The sequence below is a fragment of the Polyodon spathula genome, chromosome 1 (assembly GCF_017654505.1).
Source record: "Polyodon spathula isolate WHYD16114869_AA chromosome 1, ASM1765450v1, whole genome shotgun sequence".
Lineage (NCBI taxonomy): Eukaryota > Metazoa > Chordata > Actinopteri > Acipenseriformes > Polyodontidae > Polyodon > Polyodon spathula.
The window spans coordinates 9,208,543-9,227,459 of NC_054534.1; the positions used below are offsets into that span (position 1 = coordinate 9,208,543).

The 18,917-nt window shown below is 39.1% G+C and overlaps 1 protein-coding gene across 2 annotated transcripts; it reads left to right on the plus strand.

Moving 5' to 3' along the window:
* The first annotated feature begins 7,816 nt into the window (after positions 1-7,816).
* LOC121313674 (betaine--homocysteine S-methyltransferase 1) lies at positions 7,817-12,368 on the plus strand. Of its 2 annotated transcripts, XM_041246462.1 has the most exons (9): positions 7,846-7,922; positions 8,137-8,154; positions 8,597-8,729; positions 8,839-8,957; positions 9,518-9,709; positions 10,112-10,259; positions 10,819-11,001; positions 11,515-11,743; positions 11,930-12,368. In XM_041246462.1, exons 1-9 carry the CDS (start codon positions 7,908-7,910, stop codon positions 12,114-12,116), a joined length of 1,224 nt encoding a protein of 407 aa, XP_041102396.1. In that variant the 5' UTR covers positions 7,846-7,907; the 3' UTR covers positions 12,117-12,368. The 2 variants fall into 2 exon arrangements, with proteins under 2 accessions (XP_041102403.1, XP_041102396.1); XM_041246469.1 differs by lacking the exon at positions 8,137-8,154 and having other exon boundaries at positions 7,817-7,922.
* Positions 12,369-18,917: the final 6,549 nt, after the last annotated feature.

Below are 18,917 nucleotides of genomic sequence, written 5' to 3' on the forward strand. Positions count from 1 at the left end.
AGAAACAAGCAGCTCTTCTTGGGAGAACCCGCTGTGTAATGTGAACCCTGTATCTGAACTGTGGGCAATGCATATGGGTTGGATTTTGTCAATCACTGGCTACATAAATGTTGCTGGTGTTTTAAGTTGTTACTGCAAACCTAGCTTTAACCACAGCAATGTCTCTGTATCATATAAAAGGCAATAAGCGATCAAACAGCTAGTCCAGTCAGGGATCTACTATTTCAACTTGGTCAGTGGACCTCCCACTGGGATGTTGCCCCTGAACTTGCCTCTCTTTGGTAAATATATGATCCCTGAATGTTTTCAGTGAAGGAGGATGGGGTGGGATCAGACCTATAGCTAAAGAGGGTGCACATACCATGGCCAGTGCTTTAGTCAATATGACAGCTGAAGAATATTGTTTGCTAATGGAAAAAGAAAAGCTCTTGGGAAGCCCTTTTTTTTCTTTAAGAACCTGGTTTGTTGCTCCTATATACTGAGAATATGCGATCGTAGCTTCTGTTACTTTGTTTACAGGGCACCTTCGTGTTTCAAGGTCTGCTCTCTGGTACTGAAAAATCCCTCAGTGCAGCACATTTTGAAATCTTATTACCTGGCGTGGCTTCAAGTGAGATGACATTTTTACATGAATGAACCTCAAATGGGCGCTTCATGAATCTGTCTGGGAATTCTAGCAAAAACTGGTTCAGGAAAGCAACTGTGGAGAAGGGAGATGCCCTCCTGAAACCTCCCATTCCAAAGTCTACTCAGACTTTTACATATCATCACCAAACATGGAAATACAGTCAATAGCACAGCACAGGTGTCAGCAGCACAACACAACAGCAGCTCACCACGATTTTCTTCCACAACAACAAGAACCTTTCCTAACACTCATTGAAACCAGAGAGTACTGTTTAGCCCTCTGATTGGGTGTTACTCATCAGTGCATCCAATAATAATAATAATAACAACAACAATCTTTATTTTTATGTAGCGCCTTTCATAGTGGACCACCATCAAAAAGCACTTCACAAGATATGAGACTAGGGTGTGTGAATTATACATCAGTTGTAGAGTCACTTACAACAACATCTCACCTGAAAGAGGTAGCACAAAGAGGTTAAGTGACTTCCTCAGGGTCACACAATGAGTCAATGGCTGAGCTGGGATTTGAACCAGGGACCTCATGGGTACAAGCCCCTTTCTTTAACCACTGCACCACACAGCCTTCTATAATTACAATGCAAGGAGCTTCTATCACTGGACCCAATAATATTAGCACATGTCCATGTTAAACATGGCAGCGGCAGCAATGGAAACTGATTTGTGATAAAAAATTATAATAGAAATGTCTCTATAGACTTTGCTAGGAAAGCAGCACAACCATTAACCAAAAGTTTCATATGTCAAGCAAACCAAGGACTATGGACCTAGCTGGTTCTTGGGAGCCTTGCTGTTGAGGGATTGGATGATCAGGTGACACAGAAATGTACACTCTTGTACATCTGGCTGCAGAAGCACACATTAACTGTGAGCAGGGAGGCGGGATTAAAACCATGGCCCCAGGTTGGCTGAAATGGATATTGTGGCAGACCAGGATTGGCTCCCATTAGAATTAGGTCAAAAATTGATTTCCAACACAAAAATAATGAGTTACCTGTGTCTCTGTGTACTGATGAGTAACTAAATGTATGACAAAAACTGCTTCGATTTAATGTTTTACAAAGCAGCACAAGGCTTATTTATTACCAAACCACTTCACTCCTGCATGCAATATTGTTTTGTTAAAGCAAAACAAGTCAATAAAAGTAAACAGCAAGTGATGTAAATCACAGTGAAAGCACAGTAAAGCACAGGCAAGCAAGGATAATGTCAGATAAGTATGGAAAGAAAACTTGGTAACATTGTAAAACATTAATATGCATATGCAAATTCCACTGTATTTAATGTACTATTTCATGTATTATGCTACTATCATGTATTATGCACTTTCCAGTGTATTTAATGTATTATGCTTTTTTTTGAAACAGTAAATCATGTATTATGCATTTATCTGTATTTGAAGTATTATGGATTTTCTTGTTGTTACTGCATCTTGTAAAGTGCTTTGTGATGGTGGTCCACTATGAAAGGCGCTATATAAAATAAAGATTGATTTGATTAATTGTTTGATTATTTGACAAATGAGAACCATACTAACTTACTATATAATGTTTTACATACTAAAGCATTATTTCAACAATGCAAGTTTTTTTGTTTTTTTTAACAAACTATGTAATTCAGAATGTTTATGGGGCTTTGCATTGTATTTGAGTAGTATTTCCTTTAGAAATACTACTCAAATACAATAGTATTTCCTTTTGCAACAGCCATCAAATCAATAGGACTTTTTATCACTTTTGCAGTAACCTTGAGTTGAATTTGAACCAGCGACCTAGAAGTTAAAAGCCTCAAATAATACTCCATTGAGCAACTCTGTTCCAGTTTTTAGTTTATAAAAGTTTTTTTTTTTTTTTTTTTTTTTTCTACACAACGATGCTGTGGAGCACAGATACATTGCACAACTATCAATGGTTTTGATGTGGCAAGCTGCCTGATCCTCTGTACTCGAAAATTCATCTGGAAAACAACAGCTTTTGAAAAACTTTCTATCAGGCAGCCAGACGAATAACAATAATAAAAGGTAATGGTAAGCACATACACTGGAGATTATTAGCCAGGCTTCAGAAGACACAATGCATCTGGTATTAGGGTCATTCCGTGACAAATCACACCATCTCCGATTTACACCCAGCTTGGTTCTTGGGGTTATTTCAGGAAATCAAGTTTAAAGGAGTCAATAGTTACAGAGAGGTCAAATAGTGGTCGTTCCCCCCCCCTTCCCCCAACGTTAACCAGCCTTTTACTCCAAAACAGTTTGTGCTGCATACCTGTGGTGCTGTCATTTTATTTCCACTGGTAATGTGTTATTCATTTGCTCATGTCATCTGATTCAAATGAAATGTTTGTTCTCTGGAGATTATTCAGGTTTCTTGGAAGTGTGTGTGTGTGTGTGTGTGTGTGTGTGTGTGTGTGTGTGTGTGTGTGTGTGTGTGTGTGTGTGTGTGTGTGTGTGTGTGTGTGTGTGGTGTGTGTAATTATATATTAAAAATACAAAACTGAAAGATCATAATTGGATAAGTCTCCACCCCCCTGAGTTAATACTTGGTGGAAGCACCTTTGGCAGCAATTACAGCTGTGAGTCTGTTGGGATAGGTCTCTACCAACTTTGCACACCTAGATTTAGCAATGTTTGACCATTCTTCTTTAAAAAACTGTTCAAGCTCTGTCAAGTTCCTTGGGGGTGTTGATGGACAGCAATCTTCAAGTAATGCCACAAATTTTCGATTGGATTTAGGTCGGTGCTCTAACTGGGCCACTCAGGGACATTTCCCTTTTTGTTCCTTAGCCACTCCAGTGTAGCTTTGGCTGTGTGCTTTGGGTCGTTGTTATGCTGGAAGGTGAACTTCCGTCCCAGTTTCAGCTTTCTTGCAGAGAGCAGCAGGTTTTCCTCAAGGACTTCTCTGTACTTTGCTCCATTCATTTTCTCTTTTTTCCTGACAAGTGCCCCAGTCCCTGCCAATGAGAAACATCCCCATAACATGATGCTGCCACCACCATGCTCCACAGTAGGGGTGGTGTTCTTTGGGTGATGCGCTGTGTTGGGTTTGTGCCAAACACAACGCTTTGCATTTAGGACAAAAAGGATACTTTCAGATATTTTAGTTTCGTCAGACCACAAAACTTTTTGCCACATGGCTACAGAATGTTTTTTTGCATACTTCAAAACAGGATTCAAGGTGGGCTTTCTTGAGTAATGGCTTCCTTCTTGCCACCCTACCATACAGGCCAGATTTGTGGAGTGCTTGGGATATTGTTGTCACATGCACACTTTGACCAGTCTTCGACTTAAAAGCCTGTAGCCCTTGCAAAGTTGTCATTGGCCTCTTGGTAGCCTCTCTGATCAGTCTCCTTCTTGCTCAGTCATCCAGTTTGGAGGGATGGCCTGATCTTGGCAGGGTCTTGGTGGTGTCATACCCCATCCAATTCTTAATAATCGTCTTGACCATGCTCCAAGGGATATTCAAGGCCTTTCATATATTTTTATACCCATACCCTGATCTGTGCCTTTCAACAAATTTGTCCCGGAGTTCTTTTGAAAGCGCCTTGGTACTCATGGTCTTTGCTTTGAAATGCACTACCCAGCAGAGGGAACCTACAGGAACTGCAGAATTTATCCTGAAATCATGAGAATCACTACAATTTAAGACAGGTGGAGGCCACTTAACTTGGTGTGTGATTTTGAAGGTGATTGGTTAAACCTGAGCTAATTTAGGATTGCTATTACAAGGAGGATGGACACTTATCCAACCAAGCTATTTCAGTTTTTATTTTTTTCTCTACATATTTTTTTCACTTGGAAGTTGTTGGGTAGGATGTGTAGATAAATTAAAAAAAAAACTGTTTTAATGCATTTTAATTCCAGGCTATAAGGCAACAAAAGGTGAAAATTTTGAAAGGGGGTGTAGACTTGCTATAGGCACTATATATGGAAAGCCCCTCCACCTCAAGAGTATGAAGCATGAACAAAGAAGGGGCTGGATTCTCAAAGCTATGTATTCCAAATCATCATCAGCACAATTTCTTCTGAAAGGGAAACCCACCAATTACAATTCTAAAACCTAATTAAAACAACAACAACAATTCAGGACTGCTTACTCGACCCAAAATGAAATGTCCCCATTGTGTAATTCTGCTTAGTAACTTTGTGTTCTGTGTCTTTTTCCTTTCTGAAAAAAAATTGCGCTTATGACATTATGTCAACAAACTAAAAGTCCCTGGGACTGTGAGCAACAAAGTCCACCCTAAACTGGTACAGACCAAATTTTACCTACAAAGAAGTGACGCTGTTCAAAGTACAACATTCTCATCGTGCAAGGGTCAGTCAGATGACATCTGCAAAGCAGGAACAGATGGGTGAGAGAACTAAGCACCCGCTCCACACTGCACCCACCCACTGCACACAAGAACAGGCGGAATCCAGGGTGAAGCATCTACTATCTCACATTCCAACCAATCAAAATAGTACTCATTTGCAATAGGTTCTCTACAAAGAAACACGCTGAACAAAACATGTACTGCATCTGGGATGTTTATGCAAGTACATTTACTAAACAGAACCTCAGAGATGAGGAATAATTGCACTAAATGCATGAAAAACTAACCTGTAGCATTAACAATGCGGTTGGCTCTCATTGTCCCTTGTGGAGTTTCCACATCCCACTTCCCCTCAGCTGTGGGTGCGAGTCCAGTCACTGGGGCAGGGAAGTAGAGCTTGGCCCCATGCTGCCTAGCTCCAGCTGCTAGAGGCATGGTCAGAGAGTAGAAATCAAAGTGTCCATCTCCTGGGTTATAGAGCCCTGCCAGGACCTGTGCAATGCAGAGCAGTATTTTACATTTCAGAAGTACATTTCAAATATATCTTCACTGCCTTAGTCTACCTGATTGCATGTCCGGTAATGCTAAAGCTTACCTTGCCCATGTTAAGCAGAGGGAAGAGTTATTGTATTTTCTCAGGGCTAATCAGGGACTAGGGTTCCATTGATAAACAGAAAAAAGTGAATTCTATACAGCATGCCAGTTGGATCCAGCCATTGGCATCACTGGTGACACAAATACTTTCCATTGGAAAAGGATCTAGACAATTTGCCCAGAGTTTTACAGTAAAAAGGTTGTAACAATTCTAATTAATTACCACCCTTGCTATATATTTTTTAGCTTCTGCAGTTAATCTCCTTGGTAATAAGTTTATATGCTAAACAAAATAATTGTTCATGTTAAGAGTCCTAAAGGCAATACAAAACTCAACTGATATCCAATTATGTTATGTTACATGCAAATGAAGGGAGCCACGTGGTGTTCAGAAACAGCCACAAGGGTGAAAGTTCAATTAGAATTGGGAAGGATTTGAAAATGTATCATTTTATGCTGCAAAATGATTTCTTAAAATGAAATATTCTCCACATTTTCAGGGTTATTCATATTACAGTATACTTGATATACTGTACCTACCATGTAAGTAAAAAGGGAAGAATGCACGTTTGGGAGAGAAAAGCTGCAAGTAAACCTGGAAATATTCTGCTTATTTTTGTCCATTTTTTTAAACAAGCAGCTGTGTGGTGCTCTTGGCGTGTCCATTTTTTAAGAAACCGGTTTGTTGTTCCTATGTACTGAGAATATGGGATTGTAGCTCCTGTTACTTTGTAATTGCAGCACCTTCACGTTTCAAGGTCTGCACTCTGGCACTGGAAAACCCCTAACGCAGCACATTTTGAAATCTTGCTACTTGGTGCTGTTTAAGTGAGATACCATTTTTATGTGAATGACACAGAGTTGGTCCTCGAATGAACCTCAAATAGGCTTTTCATGAATCTGTCTGGGAATTCCAGCAAGAACTGGTTAAGGAAAGATAAACTGAGGACAAGGGTGATGCCCTCCTGAAGTCTCCCATTCCAAAGTCTACCGGGACATTTGGGGGGGTGGGGGATCCTGTTTTTACATTTGCTTGACCTTGAGCTCTTCTGTTATGTATACATTACAATAGTGTATATTTTATTGAACTATAAAGACATGGTCATCTCTTTTGAGTTTGATAAAGGAATGCTTTTGCTGACAGTATTCCCCCAGGGTATTGCTGCAAAGGCCATGTTATAGATTAAGTGTCCTCTCTGCTCATTTTTAATATAAAAACCATTACAGTAGGTACCCCTTGTAGCATACAGTTCATATGGTATTGTGATGCCTGCTGCAACAATCTGTCACCTGCAGAAACATAAAACCATATCTACATATATATATATATATATATATATATATATATATATATATATATATATATATATATATATATATATATATATATATATATATATATATATATAAAATTTCAAAACGTGGTCCTGTAGGCTTGTTGATTTTCCAGTTTTCCAGTGACAATGTTGAACTTTGAAGGCTCAGTAAAGGCAAACTAACAGGAGCAAGGATATCACAATTTGGGATTTATAGTTATCCAATAGACGCAACAAATCTGGCAAGTTCAACCAAATTCAGATGATTCTGTCCTTAGTAAGTTTAACTGCATGCAGTGTTCCATGGCTAAACATAGCAAGTATAGTAAAAGCATTATTATTATTATTAATAATAATAATAATAATAATAATAATAATAATAATAATAATAATGTTATTATTTGGCAGATGCCTTTATCCAAGGCAACTTACAGGTGTTACAGGGCAATACAAGCAAGGAAAACTACCGTGATTCCACGTACACTCATAGTCATGCTGAACTATGAACTGCGACTGACATATTCAGAGTTTACTGAACCTTCCCACTGCCTGCTTCACCGACTTTAACCAAGTTCAGAAATAATCGTTTGATTAATTAGCAAGACACCAAGATCAAACGATAACGGATTAAACAAATAAAACGTTTTGTTTTTGTTTTTTTAATCGCTGGGCTTAAGTAAAGTTGAATATAATAATACATCATCATCAGTACATCATGTATAATAGAAATAAAGATTCCTATTCAAACAGCTTAGTTATTTAAAGAATATTTAACAACATATACAATACCATTTTGTAAACAGGTTCAAACATGTCAATGACGTTTTCTATATATTACAGATAGTTTTCCGTACACTTCTTGTATCCAGATGTTAATTACCAATCACACAGACGTCTTCTGGTGACATCAGACCCGCCCACCGGGCCCCTTGCAATATATAGAAGATAAGCGGTTTGCTTTACAGTACAGCTAAATTAGGGCTTCGGGTTAGCAGCTGTTGAAGTGCTTCCAATTAACGCTTATCTTGGGAAGAAATGGCACCTAAAAAGGTAGGTAAAGTTTTAATGTTCTGATTAGCATTGTCACTGTCAGGTGATAATTCTACATTACGGGTCTACTGCATAATAGAACCGTCAACCCCTAACATTAGTACCCGTCAAAGATCGTCGAGTATGGAAGGTAAACTGAGCGGCTTTTGACTTGAGTGAATAAGGCAAAGCTGGGAGACAGTTTGTTAATGCTAACTTGTGTCTCGATTTTCAGGTGTATTACACACGTAAGGTAATTAAACTTTAAATTAACTGTATGTATTTGTATTTGGTACCAGCAACTTTTGAATGCAGTGTACATAAGGTACAAGGTTTACAGTAATACTACTGTACCAAAAATACTTTGCAAACGGTTAAATAGTTATTCTTGTGCTTTTTTTTTCTTTTTTATAGTTTCAGTTTAAATTGAAAACAGCCCTTGAAATATGGCGACTGAAGAAAGTGATAAGACGGTTCTTGCTGTGAGGATATACACAGACATGTTTGAACTGTGTAATGCTGTAACGTGCTGTAGCTGTACGGGGTGATTATTATGGTCTGTCTAATTTACAGTACTGCATCACAGTTGCTGCTTCCAGAGCGGTGCTAGGATTTCTTTGCAAGGATAGCAGGTGGAACTGTCTTTCAGTTTACACAATGCGATGCTGACCTTCTTCCATAACTGTGTATTCCAGGGGATTCTTGCACGTCTGGATGCAGGGGAAGTTGTTATTGGAGACGGGGGGTTTGTGTTTGCTCTGGAAAAGAGAGGTTATGTGAAAGCAGGGCCATGGACCCCCGAGGCCGCAGTGGAGCACCCTGAAGCTGGTAAGACATGCTTGTAGACATTATTGTAATCCAGCACTGTATGCAATATTTTACAGGTACTGATGGCTTGTAAAATGATACTCATTTTTGGTTTGCTGTTGCATTGCAGTCCGCCAGCTGCACCGAGAGTTCCTGAGATCTGGATCTGATGTGATGCAGACTTTCACATTCTATGCCAGTGATGATAAGCTGGAGAACAGGGGCAATTATGTGGCACAGAAGTTTTCGGTGAGAGCTGTCACATTGCTGCTGTAGGTTTAGCTCAGTAATCAAAGGCCGGTTATGTGTTCAGATCCAGTGATTTGGATGAATGCAAATACTTTTATGTGAAATTACTTTTTGCAGCAGCAGCATGTTTTTTGACAATTGAGGTGACAACACCATTCAACCACATGATCAGTCAAAAAAAAAAAAAAAAAAAAGAAAAATCATTCTGGATGAGGGTAGAAAAATAATTGTATGTATTGGTCACTGTCTATAGGCCTATCTGCAGATGCATACTGCAGTAAGTGTTCATTATCCCTGGTAAAGGAAAGTGTGTTCTTACTGTAGCATAATTGCATTTTTGCTGTATCTGGAGCATCTGAGCAATGAAGGTAATATCTTGGGAATTGATTTGGACATTTGATAGACAGTAAATTCCTTGTATTCATGTACCTGTATTGTGGTGTTTTGTGGTTTTTTTTTTGGTTTTGTTTTTTTTAATGATTCTTTACTGTACACGTGTTGCTTCCTTGGAAACTATTACAAAATAGCTTTCAGTAAAAACTACTTTAATTTCTCCGCAGGGCCAAAAAGTGAACGAGGCTGCTTGCGACATTGCCAGGGAGGTGGCTGATGAAGGAGATGCACTGGTGGCTGGAGGTGTGAGCCAGACCCCCTCTTACCTGAGCTGCAAGAGCGAGGCCGATGTGAAGGCCATTTTCAAGAAGCAACTGGACGTGTTTGTGAAAAAGAATGTGGACTTCATGATTGCTGAGGTGAGCCGGCACGCTAAAAGCATATCCCTGAATTCAGGTAGTCTTGGAACTGAAAGTTTAATTAACAGACTGTTTTTATAGGAGAAGCCTTTGTAAAATGTTGATTGTTAGCATAGTTAAAATGTAAGACGATGCTAATTAATGACATGGTCTGAATGTATAAAGATGTCAAACTGATGTATCAAAGCACTTCTTGCAGCCTGCTCTGCAGTACCAGGTTGCCATATATTGAGAGTGATGAGGTGGTGCTAAGCTGTACATTATAGAGCGCAAATGGCAGAATAACACACTTTGAAATGATGTTCAGTTGTGATGTTGGAATGCCATCATACTTACACCTATAGTACATATTTTAACCATAAAACAATGCTTAATTTGCCGTGTGTTTGTTTCATTGTTTAGTATTTTGAGCATGTAGAGGAGGCTGAGTGGGCAGTTCAAGTTCTGAAGGGCAGTGGGAAGCCAGTTGCAGCCACTCTGTGCATTGGACCTACTGGTGACCTGAATGGAGTGTCTCCAGGGGACTGTGCCGTCAAGTTGGTCAAAGCTGGTAGGGTATATTGTTGGCCAGTCATGTCGGTTATGTAGAACATTGCCCCACTCTTTGTGTATGTTGGCGTCCTTTTTTTTCCATCAGTTGCTACAGTGGATTATTGCATTCCCATGATTAGACAGAAAAACCGTGTTTTCATTTATTAAAACTTTGTCTTATGCAAAACAAAAAAAAAAAAAGATTATATTATATAAAGATAATTATATACTACTGATCTGCAAAATATCTTACAATAAGTATCATTTGACTGCTATAATATGTTATCAGATCTTTGGTACACATGACAGATAAAATGATTTGGGGGAAGGAACATAACAGATTTTTGCAAACAACTAAATTCACCAACAGTGTTGCCGACAAAGCTGGGTGGAAACAGACCTTATTTTAGGGTAGTGTGTAGAGTGCTTGTGTGTGAGACACAGGGTAGCATTTGTCCCCCAGTTACAGCCATAACTATAACAGGGTGGATAAGTACAGTACTAGGACTACCACACAGTGACCCTGAACTTGAACTGTGCCGTGAACTTCAGGCAGAATTAATCTTTTTTTCCTCCAGGGGCTCAGATTGTTGGAATCAATTGCCATTTTGATCCGATGACCTGCTTGGAGACCATGAAGCTCATGAAGGCAGGCTTGGAAGCAGCGAAACTGAAAGCCCACCTAATGGTCCAGCCCCTTGCTTACCACACCCCTGACTGCAACCACCAGGGCTTCATTGACCTGCCAGAGTTCCCCTTTGGTAAGAGACCTTGACAGGTGATGTCACAAAGGATTTAATATCCATATTCCTATCCCTAACCTTAGCTTGACATCACTGTGACATTTTCACTGCTCAAGATACAGATTCACTTTATTTCCTCTGGAAGGGCAGCTGTCCAGTACAGAGCATAACGGCCAGCATTCAGAGGCTACTTTATGAAAATATATTAAAACTCTTTCTAAAGTAACAGCACATGGATGTCTGAAAGCTCACAGAAATAGCTCTTACAGGACACGCTACGATTGCAATAAAGTGGTTGGATCAAGTTATGGTGATTAGTGTGGGTTTTATTTAAGTTCTACAGATTACAGTGTTATAAACTATGGGGGTTCTATGTAGAACTTGCAATGTAGTTTAAATAAACGTAATATATTAACTGAATGTTTGATCTTTGTGTGTGTGTGTGTGTGTGTGTGTGTGTGTGTGTGTGTATGTATATATATATATATATATATAGTATATATATATATAGATATATGTACTATCCTGTAGGATTGGAACCAAGAGTCCTCACTAGATGGGACATGCACAAGTACGCCAGGGAGGCCTATAGTCTGGGAATTCGCTACATTGGTGGCTGCTGTGGGTTCGAGCCCTACCACATCAGAGCCGTCGCAGAGGAGCTGGCACCAGAGAGGGGCTTCCTGCCCAAGGCCTCGGAGAAGCACGGCAGCTGGGGCAGCGGCCTGGAAATGCACACCAAGCCCTGGGTCAGAGCCAGGTATGGCATGAGAGCTCTTCAGTACAGACTGTTCTGTTAATATGCTGTATAGATCTGGAAATGCACACGAGCCCAGGGTCAAAGCTAGGTATGGCACAAGGGCTGTTCTGTTAATATACTGTACAGATTTTTGTATGTGAAGTTGCATTCAGAGAATACCAACTCAATCCACCTCTCCTTTCCAAGGGCTCGCCGGGATTACTGGGAGAAACTGGCCCCTGCTTCTGGCCGGCCGTTTTGCTCTTCCATGTCTCATCCAGACAGCTGGGGGGTGACCAAAGGACATGCAGATCTGGTGCAACAGAAAGAGGCAACATCTGAGCAGCAGCTGAAGGACCTGTTCCAGAAGCAGAAGGAAAACACCAGCCACTGAGCGTCGTAATGCAGAGGGGTGGGCTGTACAGCAGCCGCTGAGCGCAGTAACACAGAGGGGTGGGCTTTCCTTGGATTAGGGGCTTGGCAGGGGAATGACGCCCCCCCACCCCCCCGCCCCCCATCCCCATTCCCATTTCAGCGTTCCGATATTAAGCACTGACTGCTGACTGATTTTCTGTGTTTAATTCTTGGACCATTCAATTGAACCCAAATGTAATACATTTGGTTTCATTAAAAAAATCTCAGTTGTCATGTTCTTTATTTACTTGCTGTATTAGTTGTTGATATGTGGTTGAGAGGGATTGCCGTGCACTTGTGGTTTGCAAGAAGCAGACAAGAACTTCAAATAGATGTAATTTAAGTACATCATTTTATTATTAAACAAAAAAAAAACACAAACAAAATCTAAACGTTTTGCAGTTTGAAACGCATTCATATATATTTATTTATATATATATATATATATTAAACATGCGTATAAATCGTACATATTTAGCAAGCAAATATACCCCTGGCATTTGAACATTTAAACATGAACATTCGCACCTGCGAGATCAGTTTAATAACAGTGCGAACCCTTTAAACTTTGATTTACTTTGCTGGTTTACTAACACTGTTTTTTTATTTTTTTTTTTGCTGAACCCACACAGACAAATGCCACCAATATTTTATTTTCAAATGAAATGAAATCTCGAGTCCATTATATTCAAATGCTCAGTGTCCCATTTTGTCAGTTTTTTAAACTGCATTATACAGTCCTGCTAGCATTGCGGCAGTAATGTTTTTAGTGAGGGAGGAGGATATTGACCCCGTCACAGTGGTATACATTATAATGGATGTTGATCTATGACTTATATAATTGTCCAATCATCCGTTCTGAGGTGAAACTATGAAAAACAATGTCAGAAACTTGAACAGAAACCTCACCCTCAATTTAAACTGATACAACAGTGTCTAGGAAACTTATTCACATACTATTTACAGAATGAAAAATACATTTATCACTTTGTTTTAGGTCCTCACTGTATTGATGTTAAACATTGTTAAATCTAAGTTTGTTGATGCAGATGTTTGGAAGCACAGATCACTCTTCTGTTTTGTCTAATCGTCCTAGAATCAATAAGTGACATTTCCTGCTAACAGGATTGGATACCTGCAATGAAGCAGTGATTCCAAATAATTTACATCCTAGGCCCTACTTCTATCCTTAAACGCAAGCTATTTATAGAACGGACTGGTCTTATTCAAACAGCTAAACCGAGTTATTGAAATGAATTGAAGAAGTTAATGGATTATAACACTATGTAACTTTTGTTCCTGGATAGTAAGTGTTATTTCCTAATTGCTTATGCCTCAAAAGTATAGAAAAAATATATTTACAGTATAATCGTAAATCTCGAAAAACTACTCACTTCTAAACCTTTTGTAGTCATTTTTGTATCACTTTAGTATAAATACATGTTAATTTGGATTCATGTGTTGTTTTTTTCTGACTTTATGTGAACGAAAAGACACACATTTGCCCATTTTCCCATTGGAAATAGTGATATTTTGAAATATCACTGTCCTGGTCACAAAAGCAAAGTTTGTGGGGAATAATAGCCATTTTCTATACTTTTGAGGCATAAACAATTAGGAAATAACACTTACTACCCAGGAACAAAAAAAAAAAAATTGTTACACAGTGTAATGTTTGATGTTCATTGAACTATTCTAGACAGTTACAAAGAGCACTCATTAAGTAACACCCTGCGTCCCCTATAGCAATGTTAAAGATGATTCACTGGATGCTTGGCCAGCTTGACTGTGCCAGGGAAATGACACAGAAAGCAGTGAAACCTGGCAGGTGAAGGAACCAAACACGATCAGTCAACAATCATTGGGTACGGTTTGCAATAATCAGTGAGAAACGTGTGAAAGGAGGAAGAAAGGACAGACTGTTCCCATGCACCATTAGGTTGGGCTAGATGCTGGGGACAGTGGGAGGATAGAAGAAGTAGTGCAATGCTTGCCAAATTGTAAATTCCAGTATTAACTGGTTTCTGAAATGAACATAACAAACACAAGGGAGGGGGCAATCAAGCCCCACAGCTGTCCTCCATTGGTTAAATAAAGCGAGTATGTGAGTTTAGGGGGTAAGGACAAATGAATTGTCTGCTGCGTGCTAAATCACGATAGGAGCAAGGGATTTTGTGTGAAACATATGTAACCCATGTACCTGCTTTACCCCGGCAGAATGCACTGGTTACTGTTATGGTGACTGTTATTCTCTGGATCGCTCTGTTGTTTGATGACCACTGCAATAAACCTTTGACGCAACAATCGATGTGATTGTCTCTGAACATCTCTGCACTTCATTTTGCAACCCTACACAGGTAATAACAGCATATAAGAGGCTCACTATGGTGCAGTTTGCCCCAACGCTGCATACTAAAGGACAGAACCGCATATCTTGTCAAACTCATACAGTCACGTGACTTTTCAGCAGCCTGCACTGCAGAATCTTCATTAAAAGGAAGTGAACTATGCTCCCTTGTGGTGAACAACATGAACTACCATGCTCAATGTTTAACTGTTTCTGCCTTACTGTGCAGGTCATGCTGCTGATGTTTGAGGAAGGCACTATATCAAAGGAATGTTTTAATGTATCTGTTGCAGCCCACTCCATTAAACTTAGTTTTTACGTATCATCTGGATGTTTGAAAAATTCACAGGGACCATTGATTAGTATATTTCTGACATCTAATGCAGTCTTAAGAATCATAGCATACAGTCTATCAACATCTTACCAGTACTGTGAATGGATCGTGTTCTTTATATTTACATAGCAGCAATGGTGTAAATAGACATGACTTGGCAATCCTCATTGTTGTACAGAACAAGTTTAAACCATTGGCGTCTGTGTCTCTGTGGTTAAGAATACCCAGGAGTAGGGCAGCTTGTTCATTATTATGGTATTGATTAAAGGCACTGGCGCATGCCTATGAATCACTTTATTGGGTTATTGAACAAATACAGTACCACATCATTAATCAATTCTACTTTCTACAATAAATTCATGAACCCCTCAAGCAGAACAATTATATACACTGGACAACACCAAAACCCAGGCAATATAGGCTGTGGTCAGTCCCATTAAAAAAGTGGTCATTTTATAAGAGTAAGCATTCTTTTGGAATTTTTTGTTTTGTTTTTTTATATTGACAGTCCATCATCAATGATTCATGGTGACTGCATGTTAAAAGGAGAAAATGACCTCGACCATCGGCACGAGCAAATCTGTAACACATCGCTCGCTGCAATGTTTGCAGTGTTATTTTCTCTTGTTCTGCTCAACCTTTCACCCATTGGTTACATTACAATATATTTTGATGTTTTTCCAGTGTTGTAGACTCATGGTTACATGAGTGGTTCACCAGAGAAAGGTTATTAATCATGATAAAAATCCTGAAGGAATGATTTGACTGGCAAGAGTTACAGTAATTCTCAAATCCGGCGGACAAATCTGTGCTGATTTCAAATCAGAATTACCTACCCTGGCTCAAGCAAGAGGATCCCAGGAATTGTGTTTACTGTTTTGACTAGCTGCAGCAGACTTGCTGTCTTGGATATTTCGTGCTTGGAAAATGGCACCAACTGGGATAAAACATTGGTACAGTACATATTTAACTGTGTGCTTGCAAGCCTGTGACTAGTTATTACTGTGCTTCTACCAATTATTATAAAACAAGTGTTTGTTGTAAACCTGTTGATCTTTCATATGTAAATCGTGTGTACCAGTAAAACCAGTAAACATGTGTTTCAATTCACTGGCTGCAGTTCATATATTATTTTTTTGGAATATATTTTAATTACATCATACCAAAGTGGCTAATACATATGTCAGATATTCGAGATTAAGTTTTCATGGTGGAAAGTTTGTGTTTACTACGTGAACTACAACTTTATATTGCCTGAACTAGTGAGAGCAATTTTCAGACCCACACATTGACATTAAAACCTTCAGATCCGCGACAGTCATTGTGCAACCTGCAAAATAAAACCTACATGCAAGATTGGATTCAAGGTCAATCTTGACTGGTTCCCAGCCTCAGTGTTCCGAATAAGCATATGAATGTAGAAAGTGGATTAAACTGTTTGGGTGATGTAAAAAAACTGAAGTTTGTCACAATCAACATATGATTCTATGCACATTCAGTTAATTGATGGGTTCTTAATTCAAGTTGCAAATAACATTATTTTTAATTAATCAATGATGTTTTCTTTGTCTTGTATTGATTTGAAATGTAATTAACAATTACTCATTGTCCAAAATTCTTCCTCCAACTCATCCAATAGTCTGGAGCTGCATTCCAGTTGATTTGCCTTCACCTGGAATTCCCTCTTTTTTTGCATTCAGCTGTTGTTTTGAATTTTCTAATGAAACTCATTTTTGCAAATAAAATACAAACGCATGATTGCTAGTGCTTGGCATTGTTCTAAAATGTTCACTGGAATCCAAAAGGGGGTTTCATGTTATAAGTCATGGCACTTGAAACATGAGTAGGACAAAAAATTGAAAACACCTCCAATGTGTAGCACACACTTTGTAAACTATTGACAGATTTGTTTAAGGTATATCTAACATGCATACAAAACCAATGTGTCTCTTTTGGGACAGGAAAACAAAATGTGATGGAGGTCTGTGGTAGAGTGGCTTGCAAACCTTACACACTGAACTCTTCAAAATAAACAAAACAGTACCCAAGCCTAGCTATCGCAGTACCTTACTCTTTTTTCTCTGCTCCAAGCACTCACCTACACTACCCCCAAACATTCCACACTTTTCCAACCATACCTCAATCACTCAATTAAACAATTAAACACAATTTCCACCACCAGACAACCACACACATGTGCACCCATGTGCAGGATCTCTGCTCTGCACACATCCTCCCTCTACCACAAGGGCTGATAGAAAGTACTCAGTTGGAAGGTATTATTTCTGTATTTCCAGAATAGTTTACTTCATTTCAATGGCCAGACTAGCTGTAGAACCCTTAAACTCCTTGCTGGTACCTTGCTAGGCAACACTTCCTGTTTCAGACACACTCAACGCACAATGTCTAGCTTCCCTTCAGTAGATTAATGGGGTTTGCAAGAAGTAGTACTAAACCAGAGCAGTTTAAGCTTTCTTCAAAAATGCTCAGTGAAGTTACAGATCGAGAACTGTTTATGACAAAGAAGAAATGTATTTCAGTAATAAATATACATTACTGTATGAATTCCAGGGTATCGTGGAGCGAATGGATGCAGAGGAAGTTGTTATTAGAGATGGGGGGTTTCGTGATTGCTCCAGAAAAGAGAGGTTATGTGTAAGCAGGGCCATGGACCCCGAGGCCACAGTGGAGCACCCTGAAGATGCTAAGACAGGGCAGTGTTGTTTTGTGTGGACATGCAGTGACTGTACAGTTTGTGATCTCTAGCTCCTTATAAATTGTGAGTGAGGGTATAATTGAAAATAGAGAACAAGGGCAGGGGTGGGGTCAATACATATGAGAGAGAGTGCGAAGAGAAGACAAAGGTAATATGTTTGATTGAACAGAAAGAAACAAGACTGTGATCAGCTGTTTCATGAATCTGTTATTGACCTCTGATGTCAATGTTATTGAAATATGTTGTTCCATGAGACAAGCTTATACTTTTTAGAAAATCCACAAAATCTAATCGCGCATTTGACTTTAATGTGCAGAATAAATATTTCTGGACCAGCAAACTCTAGCTAAAGCTATTGAAAGAATTACACAAAGTCACCCTTGACTTCTTCTCAGGGCCGGTAAGTGAGCAAGGCAGCCCGTGACTCGGCCAGGGAACTGGTCCAGGAAGGAGATGCTTTTGTAGCTGGAGGTGTGAGCCAGACCCCTTCCTACCAATGAAGCAAAAGTCAGTCCGATGTGAAGACCATTTTCAAGAAGCAACTGGATGTCTTTGTGGAGAGGATGTGGACTTCATGATTGCTGTGTTAAACCAAAAACACCATAACCTCCTTTCCAAAGACAAAAAATGAACCTTGTTGATAATAATCCCAATTTCCCAACCTGTACGATTTATTTTAACCCACTTGTTTTGGTTCCATAGATGTACTTTTTTGATCCATAAACCTGAATGCAATTGAGAAGGAAGGAAACACCCCTTTGTGTTGGTTATTTTAGCTTGCTTCTTATAACCCCTAAACTTCTGATTGCTACACTTATCTATGCTACATATCCTTTTTCATTTCTTAAACATGTTTTTAAATTCTGTATATCATTCTTTGCCATGCTGTACAATAATCACTCAGGAGGTTTTCAGGTTCAGAGGCACTGAACCCTATTTTGAAGCAAGTTCAAAAGCAATGGTAAATTTACAGAAAGGAATACAACAATTGAACAATACATTTTAAAAAAAAACTTCAGTTAGTTAACATGTAGTTGCAGGAAGGAGTGGTTAAATTGTTGTTCTGTGTGTGTGTGCCGTTTAATTTTTTAAAAAATATATATTTTATACTGTTAAAAGGATGTTGTTCCTCTACTGGCTATAGAAAATCAATGTTAGCTGAAACCAGGCATTCTGGAAGCCAGCCAAAGAAATTACTGGTTACTGTGCTTAAGAGGCAATGAAAAGGTTGGATAGCTCTAGTCACTGGTGTGTAATTTTTTAGTTCAAGATTCTCAAACAAACATTGATAAATGACATGGTTTTCGATGGATAGGGAAGGTGCTTGGCTCTTAGGTAGCGTTTCAGTTCACCTGCATATTCAATCTCTGATAGTACTGTTCAC